At 40.9% G+C, this 14,290-nt stretch overlaps 1 protein-coding gene across 2 annotated transcripts in view; it reads right to left on the reverse strand.

The window, feature by feature from the left end:
• The window catches only part of TRHDE (thyrotropin releasing hormone degrading enzyme), a 450,253-nt gene that overhangs the window by 422,917 nt on the left and 13,046 nt on the right, over positions 1-14,290 (reverse strand). For both annotated transcript variants that reach the window (XM_027543346.1, XM_027543348.1), the window contains exon 2: positions 13,911-14,184. In XM_027543346.1, the coding sequence (XP_027399147.1) occupies positions 13,911-14,184 (274 nt within the window). The remainder of the gene's footprint in view (positions 1-13,910; positions 14,185-14,290) is intronic.

The following is a 14,290-nucleotide window of genomic DNA, read 5'->3' on the forward strand; positions in this document are numbered from 1 at the left end:
GGAACTGATGATTACACAAGTCAGTTTAAACTCTGTACTAAGGATTATATAACAACAATGTATCCTGCTTGAGGACAGTTTCTCCTTCCTGAAAACCTTTTGGCTAATCCTGTTTTCTTAAAATGTAAATTATGGGAGTGGGTCTAGTAAGATCTTTACAACCCTGGGACATTCTTTTGATGTATTGTAATAACTAATTAAAAAAGTATATAGCTCCCTTGCTTAGACTAGCGAGGGGGGCGCTCTCTGTCCCCCTTCTGATATCTATGTCAGAAGTGTTCTCGGTCCCTTTACATACTTTAATAAAACTCTGCTGCACTAAAGCTCTTGAGTGATCAAGCCTGGTCCCTGTCCCAAAGTTAAATCTTCTTTTTCGGAGATCACGAATCCAACACCGTTCACAGTAAGCTATCAGGTTCCCTTGATTCTCTACCTCTCTGGAAACCACGGCCCATACTTTCAACAATGTTTTCACCGTAACTAAATGTCGAATCCTCTTGATGGCTGGCCACATGAGTCTTGTGCAGTCTCCCAGGTGGAATCTCCCACAGCTACTTTCTTTATTCCTATTCCTGGGTTCTGAAAACTTGCAGAACAGTACAAAGGAGTACTGGATATTTCCCCTACAAAAGCAAGCTACTGAACATCTGGTAGCTCCTTAACAACTGTCAGAAAACCTTTTAGCGGCTTCCTTGGTGGCTCAGTGGTAAAGAATCTGCCTGCAAATCCAAGAGACACAGGTTCAATCCCTGATCCAGGAAGATCCAACAAGACATTGAGCAACTGAGCCCACTGTGCTGTAGAGCCTGGGAGTCGCAACTACTGAGCCCACATTTCGCAACTCCTGAAGCCTGTGCACCCTAGAGCCCATGCTCTCTGAGAAGCCACTGCAATGAGTAGCCCATGCACCACAGTTTTTTTAAAAGAAAAGTTTTGTTTTCTCTTGTACAGATTTAGCACTGCTATATCTAAAACTCACTTGCACTAGGCTCTGCATACATGTATTTTCTTTTCCTTTCCCTTAACTAGCACTCTTAAGGACACAGTCTATAATCATTGCCTCCATTTCTTCATTCTATACTCACTCCTTAACAAAAGCCCTTGGTTCTATTCCTACCATTCTAATAAAATTTAAGAAGGTACATCAACTGTATTTTTTTTTCCTTTTTAATTTCTCAAACTCCTTGACTCCAATAAACTCCTGACCTGGCCAGATAGCCTGCTGACAACAGTACAGACCTGACTGGATGACCCAGCCTGGCTCAGGCCTGCCTCTCACATAGCAGAGGTTAAGTTGGGCCCCAAGATTCCAAGACAGACACCCACATGGCAGCCAGACCAGGCCCACAAGCCCAGCTATCACCAGCCAGTGAGCACTCAGAGTCTTTCCATTCCTGTTAGATGACAGAGACAATCCCTGGTCATTTCTCCTCCTCAGTACCTGATCCTCCAGAGCCTAGAGATTGAATTGAATCCAGTTCCCTATTTTAAGTAAAACTCTTAGGATTCAACTCTCCTGAACAACATCTTCCAACAAAGTACTTAAAAAGTGAGGATGTGTGTTTTGCAGCATTTGCTATTTACAGTCAGTATTGGTCAAAATTACTTCTTATGAATTTTTATTTTACTCCTGGGTTGGAAGATCCCCTGGAGAAAGAAATGGCAACCCACTCCCGTATTCTTGTCTGGAGAATCCCATGGACAGAGGAGCCTGGCAGGCTACTGTCCATGGAGTCGAAAGAGTTGGACACGACTTAGCGACTAAACCACCACCACCATTAACCTAACAAAAGGTTTTGGAAACTCCTGACATTATGGCTTCTCTGAAGGGATTCACCTATTTAGACGTGCACTGGATTTTGACTATCTCCCATTTTCTATATACAATAGGAATGGCTGATCTTACAAAGATGAGCAAGATACAGTGCCTGACTTCAAAGGGTTCACAGTCTAGAGGAGCAAAGAGGCCAGCTAGAAAGGACTATAAACAGGAGGATAATGACTGTGAGAGATGAATGCACAAAGTCTCCTAAGAGGATTCTAAGACAAAGAGGATTATTTCTTCTTGGGATAATCAAGAAGCCTCCACTTATATTCCTGCTGCTGCTGCTAAGTCGCTTCAGTCGTGTCCAACTCTGTGCGACCCCATAGACGGCAGCCCACATGGCTCCCCCGTCCCTGGGATTCTCCAGGCAAGAATACTGGAGTGGGTTGCCATTTCCTCCTCCAATGTATGAAAGTGAAAAGTGAAAGGGAAGTCGCTCAGTCGTGTCCGACTCTTAGCGACCCCATGGACTGCAGCCCACCAGGCCCCTCTGTCCATGGGATTTTCCAGGCAAGAGTACTGGAGTGCGGTGCCATTGCCTTCTCCAACTTATATTCCTGAATAGATTGCAATCCAACCCTTTTGTCATTACTTTTTCTTTCTCTGTGGACCATTACAATATTTGTAAAACAGTCTAAACAAAAGAACTCTTAATATCAACATGGATATTTTAATATGAATTTTTTTAAGTTCTTAGCGTACATTAACCTACACTCCTCTACTTCTGTTAAAATGAGACCTAAATTGTATTTCCAGTAGGAAACAACACAGAATAATTACATGTTTTAAGTGTATATACTAGAACTCTCACTAGAACTCTAGCATCAGAAATGTGCATCACGTGTCTGAGTATGTACACTTTCCTAGGTACAGGTGTGTGTACACATACACCATCACTGCAAATTTTGTGTATCCTTCTTAATCAGTCCACACACACACACAAAAAAATGAAAAATATATCTGGGGCACTTGCACTTGCTTTTCACTCAGCATCTCTTCTTTAGTAATTCCTCTTGTTTGCAACTCACACTCCCATCCACACAGTGAAACAGAAGATGTCATCTTCCTGTGATGTGCATCCTCTAGACACAGTGTCCAGAGACGGTCTCATGACTCAAGCAAAGACAACCAATGCACTTGCTATGGGTTTGGAAATGTGTAAAGGGCAGTTTCCCTCTTAGGGCCTGCACGGCAATGTACAAAACTTGGGAACTTCTGGCAGCAACACTCGACCACGTGCATCAAAGAACAGAGGAAGCCTGTCCTCAGTGAGAGAGTCAATCAAAGCGGAAGGAGTACTGACAAGGATCTGAAGCAGCATTTCCAAATACCTCTGTGCTCAAAGTTTCAGGTCCACCCCTCACCTGGGATTCTTTGACATACTCCATTTTTTCTTGCACATTTCCCTTTTTGCTTAAGCTCAAATTGATAATATAAAAAAAAAGCTAATAAAATTCTGTATAACCAGTTATGATAGGAGGAACAGATTTCTCAGGTAGTGTAGGTTGTGCATTCAACAGACTGGGCAAAAAAAAATTAAAACTCTCATTGGTTGTGAGAACCAGTTCAGAATACATAGTGAATCTGAAGGACAGAAACTATAGAGCTGTTATTACTCTGAACCTTAAAGTCATTCTTGACTCAATCTTCTGCTTCCTCAGTGTTTACTTTTCCTATACTTTATCCTGCACCAAGTCCTACCAATTCTTTCTTTAAAACGCCTCTTATAATTACACTATCTTATCCATTTAAATTATAACTACTCTAGTCCAGACTTTCTTAGCTAAATGGACCCCTATTCCCAGTCTCCTCACGTGCACATATTTTGCATGCTTCTATCAAGGAGATTTTCAAAACTACACATATCATGCTTCCAGGTCTTAAATTTCCAGTGGATCTTACTGTTAACTGAATGATAATTTTAAAATAGGCATAAGCCCTTTTACAATCTAGATTCCATCTAGCTCTCAAACTTACATATCCCTTCTCCTTTCTATGACTTCAGAATATATCATCAATTTGTCATCATCAGAGTGAGTACCACATGTCAGGCACTGTGCTTGGGACTTTATGATCTCTATAACACTTTTAACAGCTGTGGTGGTTTCCAAGTGAGCCTTCAAATTCTTTGACACTGTTCCCATTGAAAGATGGAGACTATGTCCCTTCTGCTAGAATCTAAGTTTGTAAGTAACAGAATGCAGCAACAGTGAATTGTTTAACCTCATAGACTAGGTCAGGAAAGATAACATAGCCTCTGCCCGGCTACAAGAAAGAGAGAAAAAAAAGAAGATGGTGACTAACTCAATCTATGTAATCATTTATATTGGAAAGAACAGACAGTGTAAATCTCTTGGTACACTCACCTTTGGAGGCTTGAGTCACCAGTAACAAGTCTGACAACACCAGGCTGCAAGGAAGCTCAGGCCTCAAGGGAGACCATTCATAGGTGATCCAGATAAGGGCCCCAACTGAGATCCCGGACAACAGCCAACAACAAGCAAAGAAAGTTAGTACAGACTGCCCTCTGATGACTCTGGCCCTCAGTTGTCAAGTCACTGCCAGTAGTCAAGCTTTCCCAGCTGAGAAATCAAAGAACAGAGATGAATCATACCCTGCTTCATGCTGTCCATATCTCCAACCCACAGAATGCAACAGGCACAAACACTGGTTATCCTGTTTTATTGCTAAGTTTTAGAGTGACTTAGCATTCAGCAATACCAACTGGAAACTCTTTCAGTACCTGGAAGTGGGGCACTGCCATAACAAAACCCTTGAAACAGGTGACATTGGCTTTGAGACTGAACTGCTGGCAAAAGCTGGAAGAGCCTGGAGGGGATCCTCTAGCCAAAGATTTATAGCCCCTGAGGAAGCTGGTGGTGGCAGCTTGAAAGATATTAAGGTAAATGTATTGGAAGCTGAAATTTCAAAAGAGGACTTTTGGTATCAAGTGAAAGAAAGTTTGGCAACACTGTTGCATGTAGTACCATGGAAAATAAGAAATAATTATTAAAATACATTTTCAAGCTAAGAAGACTTCCAGACAGAACACTGAAAGTGCCACCAGCTTCTACTACCTGGATATGAAAAATACAAACCAGGAGACGTGAGCTTCAGAACAAAGTACCCAGTTTCCAAGCAAAACTCAGAAGAAACAGAAAAGAGCCAGGATTTGATGAGCTCGGAGTTAAAACACTTTCTGGCAAAATATTCTTAAAATAAGAAATGGCCTTAGGAAAAAAAAATGCAGGTCACTGTCAGGAACGCATGATGAAGCCAAGGATGTGACTTCAGAAACTATTGAGACTTCAGACACTCCTAATGTGATGACCCATGGATTATGTGCTCAGTCACTCAGGCAAGCCTTAGTGACTCACTTGTAATTATTAAAACACAATAGAAGTGGGATATATATATATATATATATATATATACATACATACATACACACATATACATACTCAGACGCTCGGTTGTGTTCAACTCTTTGCAACCCTATGGACTGTGGCCCTCCAGGCTCCTCTGTCTATGAGATTTTCTAGGCAAGAATACTGGAGGGAGTTGCCATTTCCTTCTCCAAGGGATCTTCCCCAACCAGGGATCCAACCTGGGTCTCCGGCATTGCAGATGGATTCTTTACCAACTGAACCACCAGGGAAGCCCAATATGCTGTGTGACTTCAGAGGATAAGTCACCAATGGCCATACAGCTTTCACATAGCTCTTTTAAGACACTCATCTTTAGAACTCCGAACAACCACATAAGAAATCGAACAAGCCTGAGGCCACTATGCTTGGAGCAAGCCCAGACAGTACGGAAAGGCCGCACATAAATGCTGTGGCCAGACGTCCTATTTGATATCCCAGAGGACTGACAGAATGATCATCAGACAAATTAGTGAAGATGGTCCAGATGATCCTGGCTTCAAGCTGTCAAGTCAGCCATCAAGTCTCCCCAGCCGACCCCTTGACATCACTGAGCAAAGACAAAGTGTTTCTGTTGGGTCTTTTAAATTTCTGACCCACTGAAACCCTGAAGGCAATAAAATGCTTGTTTTATGGCACTAAACTCTGTCATAGTTTGCTGAAGGAATAAATGAATGAGCAAATATTGCCAAGTGAGAATCTGAGCCAGCTGTCACAAGATTTTCCAATTTTTCAAGAGAAGCCAGATATAAAGAATCTTATGTGCCATTTCCCAAATTTCTAAGTGTTGCCAACTAACTAGAAAAATGCTAAGCCATATTGGGGATGGGTAAACTTAACATCTGCTTCCTCTGCCTTTTCTAAAACCAGCTTGAACATCTGGAAGTTCACGGTTCACGTATTGCTGAAGCCTGGCTTGGAGAATTTTGAGCATTACTTTACTAGCGTGTGAGATGAGTGCAATTGTGCAGTGGTTTGAGCATTCTTTGACATTGCCTTTCTTTGGGATTGGAATGAAAACTGACCTTTTCCAGTCCTGTGGCCACTGCTGAGTTTTCCAAATTTGCTGGCATATTGAGTGCAGCACTTTCACAGCATCATCTTTCAGGATTTGAAACAGCTCCACTGGAATTCTATCACCTCGACTAGCTTTGTTCATGGTGATGCTTTCTAAGACCCACTTGACTTCACATTCCAGGATGTCTGGCTCTAGGTCAGTGATCACACCATCATGATTATCTTGGTCGTGAAGATCTTTTTTGTACAGTTCTTCTGTGTATTCTTGCCACCTCTTCTTAATATCTTCTGCTTCTGTTAGGTCCATACCATTTCTGTCCTTTATCGAGCCCATCTTTGCATGAAATGTTCTCTTGGTATCTCTAATTTTCTTGAAGAGATCTCTAGTCTTTCCCATTTTGTTCTTTTCCTCTATTTTTTTGCACTGATCACTGAGGAAGGGTTTCTTATCTCTTCTTGCTATTCTTTGGAACTCTGCATTCAGATGCTTATATCTTTCCTTTTCTCCTTTGCTTTTCTCTTCTCTTCTTTTCACAGCTATATGCAAGGCCTCCCCAGACAGCCATTTTGCTTTTTTGCATTTCTTTTCCATGGGGATGGTCTTGATCCCTGTCTCCTGTACAATGTCACGAACCTCTGTCCATAGTTCATCAGGCACTCTATCTATCAGATCTAGTCCCTTAAATCTATTTCTCACTTCCACTGTATAATCATAAGGGATTTGATTTAGGCATACCTGAATGTTCTGGTGGTTTTCCCTACCTTCTTCAATTTCAGTCTGAATTTGGCAATAAGGAGTTCATGATCTGAGCCACAGTCAGCTCCCAGTCTTGTTTTTGCTGACTGTATAGAGCTTCTCCATCTCTGGCTGGAAAGCATATAATCAATCTGATTTTTGTGTTGACTATCTGGTGATGTCCATGTGTAGAGTCTTCTCTTGCATTGTTGGAAGAGGGTGTTTGCTATGACCAGTGCGTTCTCTTGGCAAAACTCTATTAGTCTTTGCCCTGCTTCATTCCATATTCCAAGGCCAAATTTGCCTGTTACTCCAGGTGTTTCTTGACCTCCTACTTTTGCATTCCAGTCCCCTATAATGAAAAAGACATCTTTTTTTGGGTGTTAGTTCTAAAAGGTCTTGTAGGTCTTCATAGAACCGTTCAACTTCAGCTTCTTCAGCATTACTGGTTGGGGCATAGACTTTGATTACTGTGATATTGAATGGTTTGCCTTGGAAACGAACAGAGATCCTTCTGTCGTTTTTGAGATTGCATCCAAGTACTGCATTTCAGACTATTTTGTTGACCATGATGGCTACTCCATTTCTTCTAAGGGATTCCTGCCCACAGTAGTAGATATAATGGTCATCTGAGTTAAATTCACCCATTCCAGTCCATTTTAGTTCACTGATTCCTAGAATGTCGACGTTCACTCTTGCCATCTCCTGTTTGACCACTTCCAATTTGCCTTGATTCATGGACCTAATATTCCAGGTTCCTATGCAATATTGCTCTTTACAACATCGGACCTTGCTTCTATCACCAGTCACATCCACAACCGGGTATTGTTTTTGCTTTGGCTCCATCCCTTCATTCTTTCTGGAGTTATTTCTCCACTGATCTCCAGTAGCATATTGCGCACCTACCAACCTGGGGAGTTCCTCTTTCAGTATCCTATCATTTTGCCTTTTCATACTGTTCATGGGGTTCTCAAGGCAAGAATACTGAAGTGGCTTGCCATTCCTTTCTCCAGAAAAGGCAGAGGAACCAGAGATCAAATTTCCAACATCCGCTGGATCATGGAAAAAGCAAGAGAGTTCCAGAAAAACATCTATTTCTGCTTTCTTGACTATGCCAAAGCCTTTGACTGTGTGGATCACAAAAAAAACTGTGGAAAATTCTGAAAGAGATGGGAATACCAGACCACCTGACCTGCCTCTTGAGAAACCTATATGCAGGTCAGGAAGCAACAGTTAGAACTGGACATGTAACAACAGAAACTGGTTCCAAATAGGAAAAGGAGTACGTCAAGGTTGTATATTGTCACACTGCTTATTAAACTTATATGCAGAGTACATCATGAGAAACGCTGGGCTGAAAGAAGCACAAGCTGGAATCAAGATTGCCGGGAGAAATATCAATAACCTCAGATATGCAGATGACACCACCCTTATGGCAGAAAGTGAAGAGGAACTCAAAAGCCTCTTGATAAACATGAAAGAGGAGAGTGAAAAAGTTGGCTTAAAGCTCAACATTCAGAAAATGAAGATCATGGCATCTGGTCCCATCACTTCATGGGAAATAGATGAGGAAACAGTGGAAACAGTGTCAGACTTTATTTTTGGGGGCTCCAAAATTACTGGAGATGGTGATTGCAGCCATGAAATTAAAGGACGCTTACTCCTTGGAAGGAAAGTTATGACCAACCTAGATAGCATATTCAAAAGCAGAGACAATACTTTGCCAACAAAGGTCCATCTAGTCAAGGCTATGGTTTTTCCTGTGGTCATGTATGGATGTGAGAGTTGGACTGTGAAGAAAGCTGAGTGCCAAAGAATTGATGCTTTTGAACTGTGGTGTTGGAGAAGACTCTTGAGAGTCCCTTGGACTGCAAGGAGATTCAACCAGTCCATTCTAAAGGGGATCAGTCCTGAGTGTTTCTTTGAAGGAATGATGCTAAAGCTGAAATTCCAATACTTTGGCCACCTCATGCGAAGAGTTGACTCATTGGAAAAGACTCTGATGCTGGGAGGGATTGGAGGCAGGAGGAGAAGGGGACGACAGAGGATGGGATGGCTGGATGGCATCGCTTACTCTATGGACGTGAGTCTGAGTGAACTCCGGGAGTTGGTGATGGACAGGGAGGCCTGGCGTGCTGCAATTCATGGGGTGGAAAAGAGTTGGACACAACTGAGTGATCTGAACTGAACTGAAACTTAACATTTGACAGGTACGGATTCCACTTGAAAGTTGCCCTTCAATCACTCTATTGGAAGGATCTTAGACTTTTCTTAAGCTTCTTAATTACTTAGGATAGTGCTTTGCAAGGGCTTCCCTGGTGGCTCAGGTGATAAAAATCTGCTTGCAATGCAGGAGATCCAGGTTTGATCCATGGGTCAGGAAGATCCCCTGGAGAATGGAACCCCAACCCACTCCAGTATTCTTGCCTGGAGAAGTCCATGAATAAGGAGTCTGGCAGCCTATAGTCCACGGGGTTGCAAAGAGTTGGACACAACTTAGCGACGAATTAGTGCCTTGCAAAATACACATAACTTGATAAGCAAATAATGATGCTTCAAACATGTATACTTGACGGTCTGCTTCCATTCAGCTGTATATTAAGATGCTACTCAGGTTACTCTCTCATATCTCAAAGGAAACTGCTTCAGTTTCTGATTCAAAATGATCCCCTGGATTTCATATGACCATCCCACACCTAACAGTCTAAAGCTAAACTTCCACTCCTAGCTGTTAAAGAGTTCAGAAATGTCATTCCATGTGTTCTCAGTAATAAAGAGGAATGGCAATAAAAAGAAAATAGAGTGGATTTCCAAGGGGTGACAAAAAAAGAGAAACAGGTTTTACATTTTAGTTCCACAGTTGATAAATAAGGGTTCCCAACAACAATTTTGCTTTCCTTTTTACTACTCTTAGTATTTTTAAATTATACAACAAAAATTTTATTTCAGTTGGCCTTCCAGTGTTCTCTAGTAGCATGCTTTATCTTTTCTCCACAAAAATAATTAAATAGGAATTTTTTAATGTTTACTAATTACTTGAATTCTTAACTCTAATAAAAGTCACATCTAAATAATTGGGGTGTATCTGGTTCTAAAACATGGATCACTTAGCAACAAGCATGATTGTGTAGAGCTGAAAATACTTTCAGGATAAAGAAATCACACTAAGAAAAACACACTTCCAATGTACCCTATGCTCCTGAGACCCACAGCAACTCTCATCAACTTTTGAAGATGTAAAAGGAAATTGCCGGGAGCCGGCATATTGCATATTGAGTGCATAGTGCATATTGCATATTGAGTGCAGCACTTTCCACAGCATCATCTTTCAGGATCTGGAATAGCTCAACTAGAATTCTATCACTGCTGGGAGCCAGTGAGGAACTCCGCCCATGACAAAGGTCATGAGGAAGGAGGCTTGGCATACGCAAAGGCGGGATCAAGCCTCAGGAGTCTCCCTGGAAATTCTCGAGCGATCTACCCCCAAAACCAGAGTCTGCCTACTTTCTGCTTTGTGCTTTCACCTACACCTCTGACTTTACAGGGGGCTGTCCCCCACTACCTCTCTGAAAAAAGAGTTAGCTTACAGCTCCAGTTAATAATTCTTGGGTGTGACAGTGTTTTAACCTACAAACTCCTCTGAAGGTTCTCCAGCCTGCCTGACAGGCTTGTCCGGCCACATGTGATTGCTCACAGCCTCCCAACCGTGAGAGGCACGAGATGCGTTAAACCCTCTAAAAACAGATTCCTTAGAAAAGTTAGAAAACTATTAGTATAAGTATAATGGGCTGATTAGAAATTGTATTGGTAAAGGGTTTTTCATTTGTTGAGCCAATGTTTGTTGCTACGTCTCCACATCCCCTGCCCTTACACACATTAATGAATATATAGAAGGAATAAGTATTAACCTTTGATATTAATCACGTTAGACCTTAGGCTAAGTAAATTCTTTCCTTAACTAAAACCCACTACACCCTCACCCTGTAGGAATGTAACTTTATTTGGGTGGCGTCTGTTTTGAGAATAATCAGCCCTGGAGAAATAAGTGTCCTGATTGACTGACCGCTGTCACAAGGAGAGGGTCATAAATTGTCAGCAGGCCCCCCTGGCCAGAAGATGATGTAACACCCCTAAGACCTCTGTATACATTTGTATGAAGCACCTGACTTTGATAAAAGTCAGGACTGCTGACCCTGCGTGACTTTTGTATAACATCTCAGTGTATAAAAACAGACTCTGGAAAATAAAGAATTGGGATCAGTTTCTCGAAATACTGGTCTCCCCATGTCTCACTCTCTCTCTCACTCTGGCTGAGTCTCCATCTGGAGCGTGGAACCCACCATGCTTACTAATTATGCCTGGGCTTCTAAGATCCGACCGGGGAGGCCTCAGTGTCTCCTCTCCTTCGGGAGAACGGAAGGACGCCTGTGGCCTACGTAAGTGGTGCAAACTTCTTGTCTTGAAGTTTTATTGGTCTCCCACGTAAACCAAGCTACTCAGCCTCTTTTCTCCACTGAATTTTCCTACTGAGCTATCCTTATTCTATCACTCTTTATATCCTTAATTAATGTTTAATTAAGCAATTGTTTCCTGATCTTCGCCTACGCTGTCTCTCCTTCGAATACCCTGGATCAGCCGGGGCTGGTCCCCGGCAGGTGGCGCCTTTTCCTTGTACAGTCCAACATGAGTAGCCTTGAAGTATCTATCCATAGGAGATATCAAGAAATACCAGAAGAATTAAACATATTAAAAAAGTATAAGTCCAAAAGAGCAAAATGTCTTTTTTCTAGCATTCTACAGTCAGTACTTAGGGGTATTATTTTTAATGATTATGTAGATTAACTCACCATATACAGTTCTTTACTAATGGCATTAAATTTGTATGCAAGCAAATTTTATTTTTTAAATGGGTTCTCTGGTGATTTAAGCTGAAAGTTAACAGCAAGAAAAATTTGTTTATCTAAACCTATTATTCAAAATTTAGGCTGTTATAGAGCTATGGACTTCTACAGAATAAGAATATAGATTTCTATTCACTTTTTCTGTTATGTTTGAGTAACACCAGATACAATGGCCATTGGATGGGAAGAATCATTACCTGGACTCTCATACAGACACACAGGTGAAATGGTAAGTATAGCATGAGGAGGGGCGTAGGGGCTGAGAACCCAAAATGTAGGGTCATACCGTAAGAAGTTAGTCTTGCAGCCCTACCACTCACTTACCTTTTACTCTGATAAAGTTATTTCACCTCTTTAAACCTAAATTTGTGCGTGCTAAGTCTCTTCAATCATGTCCGATCCTTTGCGACCCCATGGACCATACACCACCAGGCTACTCTGTCTGTGGGATTCACCAGGCAAGAATACTGGAATGGGTTACCATTTCCTCCTCCAAGGGATATTCCCAACCCAGGGATAAAACCCACATCTCTAATTGGTCTCCTATATTGGCAGGCAGGTTCTTTACCACTGGCCCCACCTAAATTTATTCACTCGGAAAAATGGAATTATAATACCTTGCTTTAGGGTTGACATGAAACTTAAAATAAATGCATATTTATTGCATAAGCCATCAAAATGAAGACAAAGTTGTTAAGTGAGCATGGCCTGCTTTAGTCTGATTAATGCAAGACAAATGCATGTCAAAAGTACCTGGAATAATGAATGGTATCACAAATGGTAATGATCATAAAGAATACAATTGACTTTTGTTATAAATTTAATACAGAGAGTGAATTCTCAAGACTTCCTATATAACACCTTTGTCTAAGTACATATTTCTATACATATGGGTGCTATGGGTTAAAAGAAGCTTCGTACGTTACAGAAATTCTAGCACATCAGCAGAAGAATTTAGGTGCGAAAATGTTCACTGAGCATTGTTGTCAATCACTGAAAAATCAGGAAACATTAAATTGTTCATCTATAGGAGGAAGGGAAATTTTAACATATTCATTAACCACTCTATTCAGATAAGCCACAAAAATATAATTTTAAGCAAAAATGAAATCAAATAAAAATAAGTTGAAGAAATGATTATCTATAATATAAAACCACTTATATGAAATTTTAAAACATGGAATTATTTAAACAGATTTATACTTAATAATGATTGATTCCCTGGTGGCTCAGATGGCAAAGCATCTGCTTGCAATGCGGGAGACCCTGGTTCGATCCCTGGATTGGGAAGATCCCCTGGAGAAGAAAATGGCAACCCACTCCAGTACTCTTGCCTAGAAAATTCCATGGATGGAGGAGCCTGGTGGGCTACAGTCCATGGGGTCGCAAAGAGTCGGACACCACTGAGCGACTTCACTTATACTTAATAATGAATAATATACTTAATAATTGTGTGATAATATGCATAGAAATGACAAAATTCAAATTCAGGGCCAGGTAGAAGACAAGACAATAATATCAGGCAGGGGTCCACAGGGGGCTTCAACTCTACCCAACATGTTTTACTTTTTCAAAAATTAAATGAGACTGGAACAAAGATGGTAAAATGTTTAGATTCTATAGAGCTGGCTAGTAGGTATATGGAGCTTATAATATTATTCTCCACATTTTCTTTATGTGTGAAATATTATATAATAAAAAGAAGCTTTATCATCATATAAATAAAAACAGGCAATTTCCCATAACAGACAACAGCTGTTGCAGAGATAATCAGGTGATCAAAAGGAACAGGAATGGCAGGAGTGGGAAAGTGATTAAATTAATAAGAAGGCTGGGTAAGGAAGAGAAGTTCCTCTCTGACTCTGAAACCAAGAAGATAATTTTCCTTCCAAGGATTAAGAAAAGAATTCAGCTATATAAGATGGGAAGAAGAGAGAAATGAGTCATTGTTAATCCAGATATCAGCATATATTATCCAAAAACAACATTAAGCTTAAAATACTTACTGCAACCCCACTCTTGGTGGTAGTTTCTCTGTATGTGAAGTTGCAAATTGCCCAAGCTAAATAGTACGTGGACATGAGAGGGGTTTGTGAAAAGTGATCCGTAACCCATCCATCTTCCTCAAACACAGAAGTTTCCACTGGCATATTGGATAAAGATAAATAGCTTGCTTGATGCTTGATGCTGATTTTGAAAGTAGCCTTGTAGATTGGCTCATCAAAACAAGGAAATGCCTTTCTGGCATGTGTAGGCGAAAACTGAGTAATACCAAGGAATCTGGAAAAAAAGAAAATGACATTCTCAATTACATTTATGACTTAAGTTATGATCACTTTATATACTTCTGTTAATAAAATACTTTTGCAAATTACAAGACACGTTT

This window comes from Bos indicus x Bos taurus, chromosome 5, assembly GCF_003369695.1.
Source record: "Bos indicus x Bos taurus breed Angus x Brahman F1 hybrid chromosome 5, Bos_hybrid_MaternalHap_v2.0, whole genome shotgun sequence".
Classification (NCBI taxonomy): domain Eukaryota; kingdom Metazoa; phylum Chordata; class Mammalia; order Artiodactyla; family Bovidae; genus Bos; species Bos indicus x Bos taurus.